General features: G+C 45.9%; 1 protein-coding gene across 1 annotated transcript in view; it reads right to left on the reverse strand.

Annotated features, from left to right (window-relative positions):
• Positions 1–24,265, reverse strand: part of LOC133351613 (synapsin-2-like) — a 154,659-nt gene that overhangs the window by 14,208 nt on the left and 116,186 nt on the right. The window contains 2 exon segments of the mRNA XM_061566935.1: positions 13,620–13,722; positions 23,870–23,944. Coding sequence (XP_061422919.1) covers positions 13,620–13,722; positions 23,870–23,944 — 178 coding nt within the window.

Consider the following 24,265-nt stretch of genomic DNA (forward strand, 5'->3'; position numbering starts at 1 on the left):
GTTATTATTTCCCTTCTACGTTACTTTACCGAAAGAAGCAAGAAGATGAATCCCTGCAGTCACGAAAGCTTTAAATCGAGATTTAAACATTGCTCAAGCAAGGGCCGCAATGGGCGGACTCGCTCACAGGCGGACGCACGAAGTTCACGGCCACGTAGGTGCGAAGTGCGTTGCTGTTGGTCGTCATCGGTTCGTTTTGACTGCTGCGCCTCTCGCGTGGATATAATTATTCGTCCTCTTCCCACGCTGGTTTCTTCCCACGTGCCAAAAAATGCCCAACGAGGGATTGTCCCACACATCCTAGACAAGACCTCACCCAAAAACGGTCTCCAGATTCGGCGCGGAATCATTGAACGAACACATTATTCATTTATTATTTACATCTTTTTACGACGCCCGATTTCTCGAAGCGCCACACATAAGTTATAGCATAACAATGTTGAGTTCCCAGACATTCGACCTTTAAGCCTAAGGCAATGGGTAAACAGAAAACTATTTCGTTGTTGCCTGAAGCCCTTACGAAGTGGAATAGTGACGCATCTCAGCCGCCAGAGTCCTCGGGTATTGCCACTGAGAAGGTCACGACCCCCGGTTCCCTTCCGAGTCGACGTCTAGGGATGGAGAGCAGTGCCGATCCAGAGGATCTCGGAACGCAAGGTGCCAGGCGGTCCTTGAGGGCCTAACTTAGGTGTTCTTCATTGCAAGGCCTAAGGGCCACCCCTTGCAGGCGGTGTTGCGGACCTCAAACTGATGTCTTATCGGCGAAAGTGGCCACCCCTGTGAAAACTAGTGAAGAACACCTGGTCTAACATATTATATATAAATACATCAGCCACCGGCAGGCAAATATGGCTCATGGAGAAACTGTGCAATTCAATCCTGGCGATCGTTACCCAAGAGCGAGGGGAGCTGCCTAATTAGAATCCTAGTGTGCGCATCATGAATTAGACCTAACGACAATCCTGGGTAGATAATACAAGTAGTAGTAGTAATTATTTATCGCTGCAGGAAAGACTCCTCCATGGGTCTCGATACTCCTTCAGGAGAAGCCTGCCCTGGGATATCTGTCCCGCATCCTTTTGAGGAGACTGAAGTACTCGGGAGAGAAGAAATGCAATGCCATCTCCTGAATGTGAAACTTTGGCACAGTCCACCAACATTTGCCTCCAAGTGCTGGATCTCAGCTGCGAGCCACCTGTGCCTGGCTAATAAAGTTATTTCACAGGCTTTTGCCAATCCACTGCTGGATAAAGCCCACAACCCTCCCATTACATGTCATTCATAACACTGGTCAGTGGGGAGGGAGGAGGGGAGTGAAAGGAGCGAGGAGGGACAGGACCGGTTCAGATACCACATCGATTGTTGTCGTGAGCTGAAGTATGGTCACGTAACCCACATGCCCCACACAGGCCCCCACCCGCGTGTGCTCGTACTTGCGTCCACTCCAATCCAAGTTCCACACATCAAATTTCGACAGACCTGTTCTTCACCTGAGGACGGCTGCTTGTGTTGTGGTCGAAACGTCGTGAGAATAATTTTATTATGTTTTATTTTTATTATTTTATTATTTCCCTTCTACGTGACTTTACCGAAAAAACCAAGAAGATGAATTCCACACATCACTTCCTCCACAGGTGAAGAGGACATTCAGGGTTACAATCTCCTCTAAGGTTTTTTGTTTTTAAATCTTCCTTCTCCTCTGACGACCACCACCATAAACCATCATCACGTGAATTCCGGTCATCCTCGCAACAGCGGATTTTGGCTTGGCCAATGAACAAAGGCGGTCACCACATCAGCACGCTTTCATATTCGCTTCTGCGGCCGTCTGGAATGCTCTTCCTTCCGACATTACGAAGCTGCTGGAGCTACGCACTTTTAAATCCAGATCGAAAAACTAATTTCTTGCCAATTTCTTATTGTGTTTTAGTTCGTTGTCCTTCCCCTGCATCTCCGATTAGCACGGTTGACTACGTATGGTGCCAAAGAAGTTCAACATACGTACAGATACATACCACCGCCACCCCCCACCATTACCCATTCTATTTTATCTGGAGCGGCTTAGTGGAAAAAATTGTATCCGAATGTCAATTCCAGACACACGAGCTACCCCGTGGTTGTGAGACCCCAGGGGGAAGAACAGGGAGGGGGAGGTTTGAAGTGGAGTGAGCCAGCAGCATGCCCAGAAGTCTCGCGTAGTCTTAGTAACTTGTTGTGTTCCTTCGCAAATTCACAAAGTTGGATGCCATCCAGCCTTTATAGTAAAACAATAAAGGGGCCCGGTTATACTGGAACAGAACGGATGACTAATGGACAGCAAAATGACGGAAATTTTAAATTGCCCCCACCATCGTGTGCACCGACTCCTCGTGCCTTGCTTTAGGCGTGGGCGAGTCACGCCGTAAAATGTGTAACCTCTCGGGTCTGCAAGCTTTAAACTTGAGTTCAAGGAGTTCACCGGTTTGAACCGGCAGTTTCGGTCAAACGGCTCCAGCGCACCTCGTTCCTGTTCACATCCACGTCCATGCTCCCCGCTGTCGCCCACTTGCATCGGTCAGCCGTGGTGACGTACGGTCAGATAAATGACCCCTACGACCCACGCGGTTACGGACGGAGGCCTTCACCCGGCGGTGGACTGATAAGGCATTGTGCGTGTGTAGATATATATGCACATCCAGCCACTGCAGATCCCACGACTTGCCTTTGAAACGCCAGGTCACAGCATGCAGCTGTCACAGCTAAATTAGCCGTCTCGTATTAAAATAAGCAGTAATCTGTGCAAACAAGCAAAGCCTGTTGGAATTTCTCGAATCCCGTCTAAAAGCATTCGACAAATAAACCGAGGTAACACATAAAGGGAAGATTCTGCGGCCTTAACCGGGGGGGGAATGGCAAATCTGAAGAACAAAAAATTACACTCCAAGAAGGAAAAAAGAACAAATTCTATGTAAAAATAACAATTAAACAATTACAAATAAGAATTAAAGTAATTAAACAATTAGAGTAATTAAACAGAGATTATTAAAAGAAAACAAATGGCGAGCAAAACACAACAACATACAATAAACCAAAAACAGATTCCAATTTCCTCGTAAAATGTCGGCGGAGGTGGTATGAATGTGATGAGTCGTAAAATAACTACAACGTTCAAGTCCCTCACCGCTGTCTGGCCAGGTGACCCAGTCGTCAGAAGGTCACGAGTTCAATTCCTGGTCAGGGGTCAACTCGCTCCTTCATTTCCCCATTGTACGATAAAATGGCGACCGCTATGGCACAAATCACAAGTAGCTATCCCCTGGATAGACTCAATACCGTAACGCTTAGGTTTTTTCGGTAAAGTCACGTAGGTAAAAAAGTTTTTTTAATTTTTTTATTTTATTATAATATGTTGTTATATTATTTATTTTATTATTATTTTGCTTTTATTAATTAAAATTTGTACCTACGTAGGTAAAAAATAATAAAAAAAATTATTTTATTATAATATTTTATAATATTATTTTATTTTATTACTATTTTACTTTTATTAATACAATTTTTACCTATGTGACTTTACCGAAAAAACCCAAGAATATGAATCCTTGCAGTCACGAAAGCTTCAAATCTAGAATCAATACCGTAACTCCCATTAGCACGGTTGGATACGTGCGGTGCTAAAGCAGTTCAACGTACATATGTGCACACGATTCCAACTATAAAGTAACGTGGAATTTCCATCACATGAGCGGTTCCTCCCCCCCCCCTGCTAGTTTGAGTAGACAAGCACTTTGAATGTGCGAGTAGCTCTCTTGCGAACAAACCACCCTGAATGTACCCGATCTCAGACTTTTTGCCGGGTTGGACTTGGTTAATCGATAGTTGGATATGAGACGGACCAGGAGATACCAGGTAGTGTAGGCTTGGTTTATTCTTTGGTTCTTTCGGTAAAGTCACGTATAAAGATAATCTTTTTTCTCTCTCTCTGGTTTTTTGTTTTCTCTCTCTGCCTGTGTCCTCTCTTTTGCATTTTCACACTTAAATTCTAACTTAGCAATCTTTGAAATACGTAATCAACCGGGCTATGCGTTAATTGTGTGTTGACCGACTCTCTGTGTTGCATTACATTACATTTCGATATTTTACTAGGTTATTTAATTTTAGTGTGTCTTTCTCCTAATTTTCAAGCTTGCGTACCGTACCACGTCGTTGTCCACTCATTGACATGCTAATTTTTTCTCTGCCCCCTCCCTCTCTCTGCCCCCGCCCCCTCTCTATATTTAAGGCTCCGTCACAGAGACGACCTCTCTCTTTGTGCCGATACGTGTTCTCTCTCTGTGTATCTTTATGATGTCTGTCTGCTTATATGTCTGTCTATAGTTTTCTGGTTAGATTTTTGTTGCTATTTCTTTTATACCTGATGATGATTGCTTGTGTTGCAATCGAAACGTCGTAGTATGCTATTATTTAATTTATTATTTTATCTTTATACGTGACTTTACCGAAAGAACCAAGGAATAATTCCTGCAGTCACGAAAGCTCCAAAATTAAGATTTAGGCTTGGTTTGTGAGGTAGCCAGGAGATGTCGGTACAGTGAAGGATTAGCAGTGAATCTGTATGTGCAGAGCTTTTAGTGTTATCTCCTGGTATGTGAGGTGGATTTTCTCCATTTTCCTCCCATGTAAGCCAAACTAAACGAAAGCTAAACTCCTGTTTATTTTACCAGGTAAGGCCGACTGAGATATATAGCTGTTTTTCAGAAGCGACCTAGCCACAAATTATTGCTCAACGAAGTTGCTTACATGTGGACATTTAGAACAGCCAAATACTCTTCTTTAAAGCGTGTTCCTAAATGTGGAGGGAAAACCCAGAGAGCAATCCACGCGACCATGGGGAGGACATGTAAACTCCAAATATACAGACATCAGGGTCAGAATTGAACCCACGACCTCCTGTATACCAGGCGAAGCAGTTAACAAATTCATATTCTTAGATTTATTCGGTAATCGTGCTGTGACGGTTCCACCTGAAGACGGAGGCTTGTGTTGCCTCCGAAACGTCGTAATTTTGATTTTTTTTTTTACTTTGATTAATTTTAATTTTTTACCTACGTGACTTTACCGAAAAAACCTAAGAATATGAATCCTTGCAGTCACGAAAGCTTCAAATTTAAAATTAGTTAACAAATCGCCACTATTGCACCCCGGTGATGGAATTGACCAAACATCCCAGTGCAGGAGTCCCCTGGAAAAGATTCCTGAGACTCAGCGAGATTAATCAAACAACCGCCACGACCGGCACAGCACGGGAGAGGCCTTCATCCAGCAGTGGATTGAAAAAAAAGGGTACGAAATTATTTCTACTTTTTAAAAAATTTTTTGCGATTCGTCGTTAACACAATGAACAAACCTATCACGACCACGTGTGCCACCTGTGCCAAGGTCGCCCGTCTGATTGAGCGCCCGCTGGCACACAGCCGCAGTCGGGCTGATCTTGATTATTGGAACAAGATCGCTTTGTTCGGGGAGAAAAGCCCGAACTCAAACATCTGTAGACTTGACATCGGCCACCCTTAGCTCCCAGGCATTGCTAGAATTCTTGAGACTCTGTGGCGTGCGGTGCGCACACACTCACACACACAGACACCACTGCCGGGCTACGACGGCGAACGCGCGTTGGAACACGTTGTTTTCATTGCTACTGAACCAATCCCCCTCTGGATCAGCATTCTTCCGAGTCGGATCCCATCCAAGTTAAACTGCTGTTAATCTACAAAAATATACCCTCTCGTCTGTGGCGCGTTTTTTTGTTGTTGTTGTAGTTTTTTTTTGTCCTTTTTAGAAATGTGTGTGTTTTTTTTCTTTCCGTTTGCGCTCTCGTCGTTTTTTGTCACGTGATGAAGAGGACGTCCATCTCGTGCTCTCTCTCCCAGACAGCAGTGCCAATGATCAATTAAAGGAGTTATCAGAGAGCTACTTCAGAGATCTATATATTTTTATTTTACCAGGTGAGGACCACCGATCTGTGTAGCTCTTTTTTCAGAAGCGACCTGGCCACAAACGATGGCTTAACGAAGTGGCTTATCACGTGGAAATTTATAGCTGAACACAAAATCGAATAGACGTATCTCTTCAAGAGAACCTTTTTGTTTAACCTGTACACTCACGATGGCTGCACCTTCCCACTCGCCCCGCTGCGGAGAAATTTGTATCACGTGACGGTGAAACCTCTCGATATATTCTAAACTCTCAGAGCTGGAATTTGTTTGCCCAATTATTTTTCGTTGAGTTCCCTTCTTGTATGGCGGGGGGTAGGGGGAGTTGATGAGCAGGAGTTTTCAAGGTTCACACCGAGGTTGGCGGGATGAGCCCAGTGGGCGGTTTCAGAAGGAGCCTGGTGAACATCTGAAATGGCTGCCGGCGAAGGATCGAAGCTGCCCCGTGGTCAGCACTTTGAGACTGGTGACCACAGTCGAACCCGTGGGCTACTGTTGACCATCAGCTCGCTACGCTTGAGAATTGGTTTCTCTTGGGTTACATGATGCAGGTGTAGAGGAGTAAAATGGGGACGTGACGTCAGTTGTGCCGTTCAGTGCGATGACGTCACGTCTCCCAGGGTACTTAAGGGAGACCCCGTGACGTAAGCGGGGTCACTGTGGGAACGGGGAAAGTAAACAGGGTGAAGAGGGAACCAGGGGTATAGAGAGGGATCGAATAGGGAGTCTGGGGAGAAGCCGGTGGTAGCCGTAGAGGTGCTTCTCTCTCCGGTCGGTGGAGTCGGCAGAGTCCCCGATCCGACACGAGAGAGAGAGACCGGAGCTAGCCGGCAGGGACCCGGACTCAGAGTAGGAGCCCTAGCCCCTGGGAGTTGTGTACCTTGTGTGTTATTGTTAAGCTTTAATAAACCCTGGCGAAAGCCCTTAACATACCTCCGTCTCCGAGTACGTCCATGGGGACTTCTCTACACAGGTATAGTGTCAAATATAGTTAAAGAGTTGGCATTATACCGACACGATCTAACCCAACAGAAAATAATTAGGACTATAATACAGCATTGGTCATGAACGCCCAAGTATAAAATAGTTATTATTGTTCACTGAAATGTTTCTTTTATTTCCAATGCGAGAAGAAACACAATGGTTACAGTTTCAAATTAACACCTGTTATTTTAACACGTAGGCTTTCGCGACCAATGTTATTCATAATCAACGTTTTTGGGTTTAGATCGTGTTATTTATAAATGTGTCGTAACCCTCCACCACCCGACACGGCCAATCAGTAAAAAAGTGTCACGTTGACAAAAGACAAATAGTTCACTGCTTCAACACACCGGTGGGCTAAAGCAGTGAACTATTTGTCTTTTGTCAACGTGACACTTTTTTACTGATTGGCCGTGTCGGGTGGTGGAGGGTTACGACACATTTATAAATAACGCGATCTAAACCCAAAAACGTTGATTATAAGCACCTGTTACCCATCACATCGGGGCTTTTACAAAATGCATGGCGGTTAAAATCGCCTTCGTTTTTAATTTGATCAATTGGTTTTGTTCCACCTGTAACCAACAGCTCGTGCGTTATACGCATTGTAAAGTTGCAATGATTATAAGACGAATGGCAAACTTGCCGTTGAGTGAACTGCAGTAGAAGGCCAACTGATAGTACAGCAAAGTACAAAGCGATGCGATGAAAATGTGAAAGACATTACGGGAAACTCGTGTTGCGATAATTGTCACATACTTTTTGGTTCTTTTGGTAAAGTCACGTAGGTATAAAATAAAATAACAGAAAAAAATAAAAAAGCATTGTTACATCGTGAAAATTATTGTTATTATCATACCGTACCTCATCAAGAATAATGATATCGCAGCAATGCTTTTCATTGTTGTTATTACGACAATTGTTTTCCCAGGAAAGCGTCAATTCTAATTTTCAGGAGGGTCCTGCCAAATTTTCTCAGTGGGGTTTGACATTCTTACACGTAATCCCAAGTGAGTAATTTGCAAGTAGTCTGTCTGCATTAGGATGTATTAGCCCAAATCAGAAACAGGATATATATATTTACACTGGAGGAATCCGATGAGCTGTAAAGCTCTTTTACAGACGGCCACTAGGGGTGGGTAAGAACGTTACCACGACAAACAACAGTACAAACACACAATCGAAGTGCAAAGTACAATGAAGGTAAACAATTTAACACGTAGGCTTTCGCGACCATGAGTTAATGAGTTAATGATGACGTCACCCTGCTGCTGCTCTATATAAGAACGGGAGACACAGGAGAGCCTCACCATTCTGGCGAATTGCCCGATGATGCTGGTTGCAATTACCAGCGAAACGTCGTACTCAAATTGTAAATGTTGTTGCTTCAACACACCGGTGGGCTAAAGCAGTGAACTATTTGTCTTTGTCAACGTGACACATTTTTACTGATTGGCCGTGTCGGGTGGTGGAGGGTTACGACACATTTATAAATAAACGCGATCTAAACCCAAAAATCGTTGATTATGAAGGTAAACAAATAAACCAAAAACATACACATTTAACTAAAGCATCCCCATTCTACCCGGCGAATCCCACTGAGGTTTTAACTTATTTTTCAGAAGCGACCTGGTCACCAATGGACATTTATAGCACTTCAAATTCTGAAGTTTTTATTTAGCTATGGGAGGGAAAAAAACAGAGAACCTGAAGGAAACGCATGAAATATACTCTTAGTTTTTTCATCAAAGTCACGTAGGTAAAAAATGAAATTAAAATTAATAAAAGTATTAATAGAAAAACATTTTAATTTCATTTTTTACCTACGTGACTTTACCGAAAAAACTAAGAGTATGTATATTTTGGTACTGGCAAAGGAGATCCCATGATGTAGCTGCTCACCCCGAGCTCTCATTACCCTGGTATTGCGTTGTCTTTGAACTGTGCGCCTTTTGGCGTCATCTGGTCGAACACCATATGAGACTAGGCTCCAAAGAAAGCTGTCTCTGGTGTGGACCAGTCAGTTTCAAAGACAATGCATAAATTATCAGAGTATTGTTTTTTGTTTGCATTTGACTGCAGGTATTGTGGTTAATGTAAGCATGATTCCTTGCATAAGGTGTCAGTTTTGTTGCCAGAAAAAAGGGGAAAAACCCTATTAGTATATTTTGGTACTGGCAAAGGAGATCCCATGATATGAATCCTTGCAGTCACGAAAGCTTCAAATCTAGAAACGCATGAAAGAACACGCAGAAAGGCACCCTAGTCTGGAATCGAAACCCATGTGATTTTTTGCTGCGAGGCATGAGCGTTACCGCTGTTCCGCCAACCCCCCTATAGTTGCTGCTTCTTTTGTTACTGAAGGTCTGAAAGCAACGAAATCCCATCCACCAACCGCCCCACCTTAAATTGGCCCCCGTGCGCTCCGGGTCAGCGACGATGCCACCAGAATACAGACAAAAAAAAACGTCGCCCGGCAAATGAACGGGAAAGAGCCCCGCGCTCGTGCTCTCTTGTCAAACAAAGTAATCCGAGGACGCGGCGAGGGCGGTCAGGGTGGAGACAACAGTGTGAGCCACCGACCTTCCGGTCGACGCTATTACCAAGAGCAGTGTCGCATTAAGCTAGTGCGGGGCCTGTAGCATATTTTATTGTAAAGTTGCCCAAATAAAAAAAAAACACGTAAATATAAAAACACGTACATTTTTTTACTTGCATAGTAAAGTAATTGTATTTTTTCATTTGCTATACAGCCAGATAATACGACAAGTCGCTAACCTTAAACACCAAGTCGTTCATAAAAGTTGAAGGCGGTATAGTACTATAGTAATAGAGCAAGTGCAGAATCACTGAATCAGAATTGATAGCTTGAAATCATTTAGCGCGGGGCTCTTGAAAGTGCGGGGCCCGTAGCTACATATGTAGCTACTTTTGCTTCTAGGATAATCCGGCACTGAACAAGAGGAAGCCCGGCCGTGTTTGTGAATGGCCAAAACGCCGCACGCAGTGTAATCAGTGGCCGTTAGTGGCCGGCCTCACTTCAAAGCGCGTAATATCTAGCCGTCGTAATATACTACTTTACGGAAGGTTTCCGTCCGGGTTACAAGGTACACGTGCAACACAATTCACGCGCTCGTGGATGTTCTGTTTTTCGTCTGATTGTTTTCGACTCCCCACCCGAGATCTCTGACGTGACGGCCAGAGCCCCGCATCACAATGCCAGTGACCTGGGGGCTCAAACCGTGGCCGTGCCCCCAACCGGTGGGAAATTTTAAAACTGCTTATGGACCTCCCATAGCTTCCCACGGTTTAACGCTAAACGGTGCATAGTGTATGCTATAATCATAATAATCATAATTAACATCCTCCTGTCAATCCACTCTTTTGGAAAAGTAACTCCCCATTCCTTGTCAGTCATGGGAGTACACCTCGCTGGCAGCATGGTCTGCAGTGTAGCCCAGGACCGGTTCAAGCATCACTCACCACTAATATTCGCCATGTCCACAACTCGAACTCGGGTTCGTCAGGTTCATAAGCGCCAGTGTGCTAACCGCCGCAATCACCCACGCGTTGTAATATGCCGTACATTCTCCATGCACGTAACATAACGTGCGCGCCTGTACGGCATTCACACGGTTGATCCGTAATGCCTTTTGATAAATGTGCGGTATTTATTAGATTCCCAGGATGTGCAACCGTCACAACTTAATAGCTCTTCCTAACCAGACGAGGCAGCAGAGCATTAATCAAAATTTAAGCCCTGCCCCGGTTTAACCTACACTTGGCTTGATTACTGCCATTCATCATTTGTGACACGAGGAATTGGATGGGCCAAGCTTATGTTTTGCTTTTCTCGCGCCGTCATTGAGACGGACAGGATAAGCGAACGTCGCGATACCGCCGAGCTGCTTGGCTGACTCGGCGGGGCAGGAGGTGGCAACGCATGACAATCGAACGCAGTCAGAAATCTTTGTGAGCCTGGGTTTTAACCCCCGTCACTGGGGGCAAAATAACATTTATTCACGTAAGTTACATTTTTTTTCCAAGCGTCTTCTGTAGGCGAATGTGAAATATGTGCAGGCCATAAACGAATGATAGTTATTATATATGTATGTATGTGCAAGAAGGTATATTATCTTGATTTGAGTAAGATATATTATATCACAATATACGACAGGCATTCCCAGGATTTTTTGCATATTGTCTCCTCATATTCACGTGGAAGGCATGTTGAGACATGGTGTTGGGTGGGGCTTTGTGGTCTAAAACACTTTTTAGCATAAATAATTTTGACAGTCCAAAAATATTTTAAAAGTTAAATAATTTTTGATCAAACAAACCCCATGACCAACATGGTGTGGGGAGGGGCGTTGTACAGAAATGGATTGACAAAGTGCTGTAAATGATTACTATTTTAGTATTATTATTTGAACACATATATCTCCAGTATATGCATGCACCAGAGTGGGAATGTACACATTTTAACGCAGATAATTTAATTTCCACCGTGCGTGGCCGACAGGAATGATTCATATCACGTGATCATTTCTTGGCATCATGGTCATTCAGTTTAATGCAGCCACGTGCTTACATTGTGGTGCGTGATGGGCAAGATGACCTGATCATAGCTGCGCCCGCATATCCCAATGTATCACGGGTTGCATCTCGAACAAATGAGATGTTGACCACTTTCTGCAAAGAATGTTTGTCACGGGGTTGTGGATTCATATTTTCGGTTCTTTCGGTAAAGTCACGCGGAAGGGAAATAATAAAATAATAAAAATCAAACAATAAAATTCTCACGACGTTTCGATTGCAACACAAGCAATCATCATCAGGTGTGAAAAGCACTTTTTTCAAAATTTCTTGCTGTGGTTTTCACACCTGATGATGATTGCTTGTGTCGCAGTCGAAATTCGTGATAATTGTATTGTTTAATTTTTATTATTTTATTATTTCCCTTCTACGTGACTTTACCGAAAGAACCAATAATATGAATCTCTGCAGTCACGAAAGCTTTACATCAAAATTTGGGGTTGTGGATTGTTTAAGTTGTCCAATGTGTCTGGAAAACATCATTATCGTCATCATCGTCGTGAAAACGAACTTATATTTTGCACAATTCACAACTCATGCCACAACTTCGATCATTTTCGTTGCGTCACTTGATGGCATGAATACACAACTAGTGTCATCAGGGGACCTTCAACGTCGCCTTTCCGGCAGGTGAAGCGCCGTCATAATTCCTCACGCACATATTCCTGGGCGACAGTGGGATCTGAATGATTGCACTCATCACTTGGCCCACACAGCCTCCTGTTACCTGCTTTTTTGTGTCTAGTTTGTTGTCTTTCACCTGCACCTCTGATTAGCAGGGTTGGCTACGTACGGTGCGAAAGAAGTTCAACATACATACATACCTCTGTTGTAATTTTCCACGATTTGATCCAGATTGTGCCATCGGTGTCGTGTCCCGAGGTGCAACACACAACTGGATCTCTTGCAGAGCCCTTCTTGTTAGAGAACGGCCCGCAGAAGTGGCCATCACAGAGTTGCCTCCGAGAACACTTCAAGTGGCCTCTGATTTACACAGCAGGCGGGAGGAAGTTGCCACCGGCCCTGCCACGTGAGAATAATGTTTTGTCGTACTGCTAATTTTCATTCCCAGAGTTGTAATTTAGCCAAATTAAGTGCAGAAACATGTTTTAATGCGATGGCTTTTTTGGGAGGGGGGGGGGGGGGTGGGGGATGGGTGGGCTAACTACACTGGTCAACAAAAAAAAAATTCTGGCCTGGACTTTTGAAGCTGTTTTAGACTAATTTCAGGGTGCTGATTCCAAATCTGATCTCAGATTTGCTCTATCACATCTCATTTTTATGCTATCGGCATACCCCATTTTCATTGATTTACCCGAAATTTACTCTGTAACTTATGATTGCAAGTTGTTGCGAGTCAGTGACTGCTTTAGTGTTAAAATATGGTGCTGTGTTGTTAGGATAGTGTGTTTATAATATAATTTTATGTAGATATCCACATTTAATTAATATTTTTCTTCTGCAGTTTTTATTGAAAATGCAATATTTGATATCTCAAAAACCTGACGTGATAGACAAAAACTGATGCCAGATTTGGAATCAGCACCTTATGCCAGAATACCTTATGCCAGAAAAAGTGTGTTGACCAGTGTTATTGCTGTCTGGGCTGAGACCATGAACTCACTCCACTTGAGAACCTGGTTCAATCACTGGCTGCCGCCTCGGCTCGAACCCAGGATCTCAGCGTTGCCAGCTGATCACTCCGAGCCTCTGTCCTCCACGACAGCTGGCCGCACTTAACGTAGTAGGTAAGGAACGAGAGAAGCAAAGAGGCAGCTGTGTCCCCCCCCCCCCGGAACTGAACCCACGACTCGGGACTCGCGTGAATGCAAAGGGTAAGTTTGACAAATGCACGCCGAAGCGAAATAAATAAAGCAATGTTGATGTTATAATCATCCGTGGACCTCGTTTGCACCCCCCCCCCCTACCTCCATCCGACTCTCCCTCTCCATCACGCCGCGCGGTGCACAGGTGATGTCAACGCAGATTGCCTTCGCGATCAATCACGTGCTGGGCACCACCGTCACGGTGGTGGTGGTGGCCGGTGTATGTCGGGGGACGCCGTACCTCAATGATGTAGTCCTGCCCGTCTTTCCCGTGGACGGCCTTCACCGCGCAGATGTCCAGGCCGCCAAACATCTCGGCGCACGCGTCCACCCACAGTTGGTACCTGCGGAGCGGGAGCAGATGGCGTTTTAGAATTACGAGAGGGGGGACAATGTGTGGAGGTGTTCACCCTGCCCATGTGTGTTTGTAGAAGTACCTTTTTTTATTTTTACCTGTGTTTTTGAGCCAGGAATCATGTCGCTTGTGTGTGTATGTACAGGTGCGCTTCTGCGGCCGTCTGGAATGGTCTGCCTTCCGATATTAGGAAGCCACTGGAGCGATGCACTTTTAAATATTGCTTAAAAACTCATTTCTTTAAAAGTTATTTTAGTGTTTAGTTTGTGGTCCTGTCCCCGCACCTTCGATTAGCGCGGTTGACTACGTATGGTGCGAAAGAAGTTCAACATAAACACTGTACACGTGTCACACGAGAAGCAGTAGCACAGTGATTGGCGCACTGCAACGAACCCGGCCAACATTGGTGACGAATATCTGAGCCGTTCTTCGGCCTCCCCTAGGTCGACTCAGCCTTAAAATAAGTACCTGGTGTGATGTGTAAACTTCAGCACTAGGCAGACAAAGGCGGTCAGGCCCTGGTGTTGGCCACTCATCCCCTTGTGTGCCATGCTGACCTCATTAGGTACTCGCTAACAGCACTTGCTCCAACAGTCTGTTCAGGGGCTATCTGGGAGATCTTTGGCTTTCGGCGTCCCACATCTAAAGACGAAGGCTCGTGGGAACTGGTGGCGCAATGGTTCATTCGCGCACTGCGCTGTGATTCTTGCCACCTCACTTCGATTCCCAGCCGCGACTCATTCCCTTAGTGAATAAATGAACTGGTCCTGGCCTGCTCAAGGTTGAAATAGCCTTAAATATGGGCACCTTACGTGATGTGTAAATATCGGTAATGGGGAGACAACGGTGGCCGGGGCACACTGCTGGCCACACCACCGCCACGTGTGCAGTTACCGGCCTTCACAGGTTGCTCGCTAACGGCACTGTCAGAGGCTACGGGGCAGAACTCTATCCAGGCTTTCAGCTTCTCGAGATGTGACGAGACCGCCCGCATTGCCGGGCTATTCCTTCGCACCGTACGTAGCCAACCGTGCAGATAGGAGGTGCTGGCCGTCGGCTTGCGCCGCACATGAAATTATAATTATAATAATAAACACAAATCATGAGCACACGGGGCGGAGAGGAGCGTGAACCGTGGATTCGTTTTCTGCCCAAAGAGTTTCGGCGGCTGAATGGGCCCGGCACGCCCCTTGGGTGATATCGACTCGTCTGGTGGAAACTCGCACGAAATTTTGGTTTCGCGTCACGAGTCAACGGTGTGGATCCCATCGCAAACAACGGTGGAGGGGGAGGGGGGGGAAGAAAAATACAATTATCTTGCGGAGAATTAAAGCTTCTGCATGCATCCCGCCTGTTTTAACACACATCGGGGGGGGGGGGGGGGGGGTGAAAACAAACTGATTTTTTTTACGAATTCCCAAACCTACGACTCAGTGTGACCAACTTTGCACATGCGTCAACAGCTATTGGTTAACGGGGAGAAATGTATAATACACAAACATGTCTATAGTCACACACACACAGATAAAACATTTTATTTCAGAACCTCTACACATCTCCCACCAATCTAAAATGCACTCGTTGCATCATTTAGTCCCTCTGCTCTGCAACGTACAGCCATTGATTTGGCAATATTCAATGTCACGTTAGGAAAAGAGTAAGCGGGTCGTTATATTTGGTAACCTTCAAACCCCCGCTTGGCTGTAAAATGATTCAGGAATTGTCTTGATTGCTGGCACAGGCGCAGAGGCACGAAATGCTATTCCCCAATTTCACATCTTCAATGAAAGCTGCAGATAAATCAACTACCAAACTGTGCAAGTAAGAGTTCAAACGTAAAGTACTTTAATTTGCCAAGTGATTGATCGTTTTAGTCCGAATACATCTTCCCCCCAAATCAAAATGTAAGGGGCCCCTCGTGAGTACAAGGCCTCCTGCATTGTGAAGATGAACTGTTGGCAGTTTATTTCGCAAAATGAAACACTAAATCTTTTTCTTCTTTATAAAGGCCACTGGATCTGCAGGGATAGTATTAGTGTGATTTACACATCTTCAAATCATTCTAAGTGTTCTTTATAATGATGCCATTTCTTCCCTTGTTTATTCATTTTAGATTTTGCTTGGTAGCAGGGTTTTCACTTGCTTGGTGTGTACGTGTGTGTGTGTGTTGGCCTTCTTTCGCGCCGTACGTAGCCAACCGCTTATATGGGATTTGGTCCTTATATTATAATGTGTGTACATCGTTGTGGGATACATTTGGCATGATTGACGCTATGCTAAACGAAAGTATTCTTACTATATATATATTTTAATGAACTCCACTGTAATGCCAGATGTGTTTTTTTTTGCGGGTCGTGCCGCGTGTTGTTCGGCACGGTGTCCAACGTTTCGCGCCACGTGCTGGGAGACTTTTTCAGCTCCTTTATCAAAGGTCCCCAGGTCGTGGAGCAAGACGTGGAGCATGGCCCCGAAGAGCGCGCATTGTTAAAGCCCCGAAACGCAGTGCAGATTGGCACGCAGTGGGTACCAACTCTATTAAATTTCAACGCACGGCTTGGCGCGGGGCACTTTTTCGCCTCGCTAAGAGGGGGAAGACAGAATGCCGTAATGTGTCAAGGGTTAAATGTAGCGCACGAGCACTGGGGCAGAGCGTCACGTCTCCCTTACACAGTGGGCCTTCTGTTGAGCAGATGGGAGCACATCGCATCACGCCACTATTCTTAGAATAAGAAGAAATACTGCTCAGAACTCTTGTGCACTCCTGACATTTTTCTTCTGAATCTCGGCAAACGTCTCGTGCACAATCGTAACAGAGGACGTTTGAGAGATTACGGTGATTTGAGGGGGAGCCAAAAAAAGCCGGAACGCCGATGGAGTTTTTTTTCCCTTCTTCTCTCTTTTGCTTTTCTCCCTTCGCTTCGTTCAGGGGGAGCCACACAAAGCCCGACCCTGTCTACATCCGCGAGTGCGGGGACAGACAAAGTGACTCGTGGGGACGTGGGGAATGATGATCCACTCTGCGAGACTTTTTTGCTCTCTGACGTTTCTCGAGCTGCCCGCTGGCTTCTCGACAACATTTTGTTTTGTGAACGATAAAACCGTTCCACGGTGTTTATCTTTTGCGGTAGGAAGCAACGCAAAACCACACCGTCCCATGTGTGTACGTACGTTGAACTTATTTCGCTCCGTACGTCGACAAACGTGCTAATTGGAGGTGCGGGGAAAGGACAACAAACTAAAACACACACAAAAATGACATCGGTGATGCCACAGGAGGGGCGGGAAAAGGGATATTGCTCCCCCCGTCGTCGTTTGGCAAGCTAGTGGGCGAAAACTATCGACTTTAGCCTCCCTACTAAGTTCTAAGTCTTCACAGTAAAGTGTGCGTGTGTATTATGAATGCGAACTTTAAAATAATACCGAGGCAGCTCCGAAAACGAGGCAACGTATCAAGCAACATTTCACTAATAATGCTTCAAGTAAATACGAGGGGTTATTTTCACGTCATTCGTTACCCGTATACTATCTTGATTTGAGCTGTATACTATCCTATTCTTGGCAATACGTTCACAAGATAAATGCCAATGTTGAGGTCTGCCATCTACAGTGATGTATGGCTTTTGAAATATGGCTTTTTTACGCAATAAGTCAGTGGTTTGACGCGTAAATGAAGCTGAATATACCACGGCCATCTGTTCAACAGTCTAACACAGCAGTATGTTACGAGCATTTCTGCCTTACCGTGAAAGGTGGACAAATAATTTATATCTGAATCACAGTCTTAATTGGTTGACGTACTACCGCATTAAACTGCCACATCCTGATTATACCGACCATTACGCACATCTTTCAAGCGTCTCAAACGGTTGCGTCCAAATGCGCGCTTCTGCCCATCTTTCGTCCCGTAAACGGCCTTTCCACGAGTAAAAAAAGTGTAAAAACGCCCAGTGGAACGACGTTGCGGCCAAGGGGATGGCCTAAAACTTGTAAACGTGAAGCAAAGATTCAAACCCCCGTCGCTCGCAGGTTTCCTCAGCTTATATCCCCTTTGGCACCTTCACGTGGACACGCTGCCTTGTAGCTGCTTGCCATCTACCACGACTTTCCCTCATTCCTCCTCATGGCCCCCACGCCCAGCACCCTCTCCCCTCCATGCTCCCCCATCCCAGAGTCCGTTAGCGACCTCCACGCTTCCCTCCGTCAGATCGTGGGGATCAAAGTTGCTCGGCCCTCGCGGTCAGAGCAGAATGCTCGCCGCGTCTGCGATGGGAGCGCAAGGGAGGAACCTTTTCTCACCTTGAAGGCGGCAAATAAATGTCTCGCTGAGTTAAGGGGCAGGCGACGGTCGCGTTAACTGCCGAGGTTTTCTTTTTTGCTCGTTGACAAATCCACGATCTGCCAATTAAAATGGCACGGTGCCGTCAAAGCGTGCCCACTCGGCGTGTAGCCCTCCCCCCCTTCACCCCGCGAGCGTTAAAAATTACGACGGCTTTGAGGACGCTTCGGCCAAGGAGTGAAATGACAAACAGCGGGAGGAGCGGGGAGGTTGGTGGCGGGGCGGCTACTCGGGGCACAGCCACCGTGGCTGCGTGAGGCATTAAACAGAATGAGCTAAAGTGGAGGGGCTCAAAAGCAGACGAAGAAACCCGTGATTCGTGAAAACATTAAATATCAGCTTAAGTTCAAAGTCTAATAAATATAACAAGCCAATAACCTTCAAAAGCCAATTTATCTCTTTCTGCGCTCTCTCGTCTGCATCTCTCTTCTCTCATCTCATTTCCAATTTGTTTTGTAGATGTCTTAAATCTCACTTACATTTATGACATTAAGATCGACCCGTTGCTGATCACCACCACCACCCTCCCCCCATCCACCTTTCCCCCTTTCCTCACACAAAAAAAGGGGACTGCATCAGTAAGCGCATATCTATATCTCTTCTGTCATCTCACCAGGAGTTTGTAAATTGAACGTGGGACCCCCAAATATATATATTATGCTTCGGGCCCCCATTGGACCGGCACCACCACTGCATCGCCACACGAGGGAAAGACGGGACATGGCAATGAATACTGATCCGCGCTCCAGAGCGGTGTGAATGCCAGCAATGTCCCCCGTATATACGCCAGAGTTTTTTTTTTACGGCAGCGGTGTCGCGAGATTTATTCGTATTGATTTTCCTAATGCCTTGCTGGGGGAATGCCGTAGCGCGGTGGAGAGCCGGAGAGCCCGGGAGGATTTGTGTTGCCTCCGGTGGCAGAGGAATTCAGCGGAGAGAGAGAGAGGTCATTGATTATTCGGAAATCCCTCACCAAAAAAAATGTTAAATACCCAATCACTTGAGTGAGAAATAATGAGAGCACATTTCGATTTAAAGCTTTCGTGACTGCAGGGATTCATCTTCTTGGTTCTATCGGTAAAGTCACGTAGAAGGGAAGTAATAAAATAATACAAATAATATTATTATATTATCTTATTATGTTTTAATTTTATTATTTTATTACTTCCCTTCTACGCGACTTTACCGAAAGAACCAAGAAAATGAGAGCACATTTGGCTATGTATGGTGCGAAAGAATATCATTATACATACGTAAAGGTGCAGCCTTTGAAATGACTTCCTCATGGCATTGCTGCTGGAAGGACCTCTGCTAGAGAGAGAGAGCTCTCGAGAGGACATCCATACCGTTATTTTGGCCTACTCTTCCATGCTGGCCAAAAAACATCTTGGAAGAGGCGGGTGTACCCCACCACATGCCACCTGCCGATCGACTCACTCTGGTGAACCCATTCAGACTGCTGGGTGGACAGAGGAGACGGGGGAATTTGAGAAAAAAAACGCTCACCGTTGTTTCACCTGCCATGCCGGAAATTTTAATTTTTCATTTCACCAGGTAAGGCCCACTGAGCTATATAGTTTATTTTCAGAAGCGACCTGGCCACAAATGATAGCGTAACAAAGTGGCTTATCACGTGGCAATGTATATCAGCCAAATACTCTAAACGCGTGTTTCTAAATGTGGAGGAAAAAAATCAGACGGACCCGGAGAAAGATCCACGCGACCACGTGCAATAAAAAATGTCCACGTGATAAATCCACTCTGTTGGGCTATCATTCGTGACCGGGGTAGCTTCTGAGAAAGAGCTACAGTAAACAGCTCAAGCGGGGCCTTACCTGGTCAAATAAATAATAATTTACGTGCGAGCCCGGTGTGGTTACACCACGAAAGCATCCCCCCACACTTGCGTCTACACCCACAAACGACGTGCTAATAATGGCTCACACACCTGGCGGATCTGCCTGCCAGAGGACTGAGATTGAGTGTGTGGACATTGCTGGCTGGGGATTCTGTAATTAGGGGCGCGCGCGTGCACCAGCAACAGTGGGCGGCCGGCTCCGTGCGATTGATATCGCGGTAACGACCCGGCAAAAAAGAAATACCCGTGCATCGCTAACGAGCCGACCTGCGTGTTTTTTGTTGTTGCAATCTCAACGCGTGCGCGTGCTTGGACGTATCGATGTGGGGGGCAGCGACGCTGTCTTCGCTTGACACAGGGGAAAGCCCTCACATTCCCCTAATGCTACAGCAAACAAGACAAAAGATCCCCCGTGTAGCCTTTGCAGACTGTAGGGGCAAGCTGCTGTTAGCGAGCACCTATGGAGTGCCGGCACGCCGCACGAGGGGGCGGGTGGCCAACACCCCGCCCGGCCGCCTTTGTCTCCCCAGAGGCGATGTTGACACACCGCACCAGGTGCTCATTTGAGGCTGAGTCGACCTAGGGGAGGCCCAGGACCGGCTGAGATAATCGTCACCGGTGTTGGCCATGAGCGGGAATTGAACTCGGGTCGCCAACACGCGCACGTGCACGTTTCGGAGGCGCGGTCCACGCGTCCGACACACGTTCCAATGAGCGCAATGGCATTTTCGTCGTTTTTCAAGCGCCAAGCGCCGTACAAAAATGTGTAACGCGCGTCATTTCACAATTATGTTAAGGATTTGCAGGAAAAGGAAAATGGAAGTGGAATATTAAAAATGTTGCGGTGTTTCTATTGTAACTGTATATCATCATTTTTTTTTTCATTTTTATGGAATATTAACAATTACGTGGACCGTTAACAAAACTAAAGCGGGCTTCGGGCAGGACGCGTCGCTCGATGGGAGCGGCGGTGTGAGCACTTCCGCCGACGGAGATGGAGTGATGGAATCGGCTCGTGCGCAGGAGCTGTGCGGATTGTTGCATCGCAAAGCCGCAAGATATGCCGACGGTTTGGGAAGGGCTTCGTCCAGCGGTGGATACACAGTGGTATTTTTATTGTACAGAAGCGAGAGAAACGCAATCCAAATTTCGATTTAAAGCTTTCGTGACTGCAGGGATCTTCTTGGTTCTTTCGGTAAAGTCACGTAGAAGGGAAATAATAAAAGAATAACAATAAACATAATAAAATTATTCTCACGACGTTTCGGCCACAACGCAAGCAGCCGTCCTCAGGTGAAGAACAGGTCTGTCGGAAAGACAGCGTCTGAAGATGTTAACAAATTCAGACGCTGTCTTTCCGACAGACCTGTTCTTCACCTGAGGACGGCTGCTTGCGTTGTGGCCGAAACGTCGTGAGAATTATTTAATGTTTTATTTTTATTATTGTATTATTTCCCTTCTACGTGACTTTACCGAAAGAACCAATAAGATAAAAAACGTAATCCACTTATGAATAAATATGCATCCTATCTCTCAGAATGCCCTGCAGCTTTCTGGAGATGCAATTGCACCCAGATGTTAACCAATCCAGATTGTATTGCTCTGCTCAGATATCTATTTGCATGTAAATATGTGCCTCGGTTTGTCCAATTAAACGTTTAAGTGCCAGCGTACGGGCCACCTGTGGCTACGCGAATGAACATGGAAATGAGGAACGCCTGTTGTTGGCAGTGGCGCAGAGTGAAAAACGCACACTCCTCAATAACAACAGCCTCACAGTAGCGGCACATCTAGAGCAGGTTACTGATTACAGGAAATGGCTCAATCGGAGCAGCAGAGACAGAGAGGCAGTGATTTGTAAGGCAGCGTTTGCTAACGACGGATGCGTTGGGGTTTTTTTTTGGCTACGCGATTCCCATCTGCAGTTACGTGCGAGAATACAGCAGCCAGACCAAAGGAGATTTCTGAAAATTTGGGCGACCTCGCCGTCGACTTCTCAAAATCCTACCGAGAGGTGTAATTTTCAAGATAATGACCCACGTGGCTTTAGAAGCTACGGGCCGGCTCATTTTCGGCACAGGTTAATGGTCTTGACAAATACTGTCGCATACTCTTTGGTTTTTTCCGGCAAAGTCACGTAGGTAATATTGTTGTGACAGGTTCTATCGGAAGATGGAAGCTTGTGTTATTTTTTTTACCTGCGTAACTTTACCGAAAAAACCGAAGAGTATGAATCCTTGCAGTCACGAAAACTTCAAATCTAGAAATACTGTCGCGTGAAACGGAATGCGCCAATCTCCGCCATCCCCCAATGCGGATAAGAAAATAAATTCGGTTCAAGTGAGTAGGTAATACATCGTCCGTGTTCTATCGGCATTTCCTCCCTTGTCAATAAAAGGTGTCAAAATACAAAAAAAGTGGAATTACAGTCCTAAGTGGGTGACATAATATGCCGAGGCAAAAAAAATCAACGTCACGATTTAGCACGGCTGGCTACGTACGGTGCGAAGGAAGTTCGACACACTGTGTTGATGAGGGACCTCCCCATGCCGTACAGGCCGCAGGGGATAGTGGACCACACTTCACGACGCTGGTCGAACGTGGATTGGTGAAGATGGGGATGCGTAGATGATGTTGGCGCATAGAAAGTACAGTAAAACAACAGATTATTCCGCACTGCACTCAGCTGACAACATAGTGCCGTAGCAGCCTATACCACCTTTTGTTAATACAGGCTGGTCATCCATCCACGCACTTTAAGAATAGTTTTTTTTTACCCTTTCTGGCAATAAAACAGGTGTTAAGATGTTAAAACACCGGACTACTTTTTGCAAAGGAGTCGTGCCTGCATTCACCTACAACATGATGTAGCTGCTCATCCCAGAGCTATAAATGCCCTGATAGTGCATTGTCTTTGTGCTGTTCGCCTTTTGGCGTCCTCTGGTCTAACACTGATTGAGACTAGGCCCTAAAGAAGGCTGTCTCTGGTGTGGACCAATCAGCTTCAAAGTACAATGCATCATCATATACTACCAGAGCATGTTTCTGTTTGCCTGTTCACCACAAGTACGTGTGGTTAATGCAGACATGACTCCTTGCAAAAGGTTTCTATTTGGTGTTTGAACATCTTAACACAACAGTTTTATTGCCAGAAAGGGTAAAATCTATTATTAGACTTTGATACTGGCAAGAGAGGTCCCATGTCATCCAAACACTGTCTGGCCTCAAACCTGCGTAGCTTCTGAGATTGGGTACATGCTGAGTAATTTAACCCAGTTCCCAGGTGTCTGCAAGTTGCAGGGTGGGTGTCCCGTTCGCCGTCCGAATCTCGGAACGCGCAAGCGGTTCGGCATTAATTTTACTTAGGGAGGCGTAGCGCCATTGTTTTTAAAGACATTGTACTCGCTCGCCGCAGAGAAACGTAGCGACACGACCGCACTCTATGATATAGCTGGCGTCAAACTGTGCCACACGCCCAGCTGCGTGGCCTTGTGGGAGCCTCGGTTCCAAAAAAGTTATTTTTAGTTTTCTTCACGATTCCGTTCTGATGACGTACACGTTCCTATAGCCTTGCTGGATTCATGAACTGCGTGCTAGTTTCTTTGTCTGCTGTACTATCATTTAATGCTCTCGGCTGGTGGCGTCTTCGCATCACGCATCTTGAGGATCTGTGTTTAGCATCTGCGACAACATAAAAAGTAAAGACTTGAGTAAAAAAAACCTCCGAAGGTGCCGCGCACAAACAGACGGCGCCGTGTTTTTTGTTCAATCTCCTGCGGCCGTTTTACGTTTTTTATGCTTTGCGAGCGCCAATTCGGCCACCCTCACTCGCCGTTATTTGGCATCAGTTGCTAAATAATAAGCGGACGAGATTACTCCCCGTGAGTGAGCTCATCGTGCCGCGCGTCCCCCCGCCGGCGAGCGTTTGCAAAGTTCACTCACTTCTCCGTCATGGCGATTTGTTCCAGCATTGCAGAGCCCGTGTTGGCCTTCCAGTTTCCCGAGATGGAGGTCCTCCTGGGTAAAAAGACACGGGGTCAGCTGGTTTCACTCACTCAAGTCTCAGTTCGTGAGTTCGTTAACACGGTGACGCGCGTTCTAAACGCACCGCCGGTACTTGTCCTGTGACGTTGACGCAGATCGTTGCTTAGGATTCTGTAAGTGACCCCCCCCCCAGCTGATTATCCCTCCCCATCGAAGGTTCGGACAGCCAAACTAAAGCAAAGTAATGCTGTACAGACATTCACATACACAGCACGAGGGACGGCAGTGCAGTATGGTGCAACATTGCAAAACAATTACTTTGGAAGAGAAGTTCATCGTCAATAATGATCAATC

This window comes from Lethenteron reissneri, chromosome 38 (genome assembly GCF_015708825.2).
Source record: "Lethenteron reissneri isolate LAM-NWPU_2019-01 chromosome 38, ASM1570882v1, whole genome shotgun sequence".
Lineage (NCBI taxonomy): Eukaryota > Metazoa > Chordata > Hyperoartia > Petromyzontiformes > Petromyzontidae > Lethenteron > Lethenteron reissneri.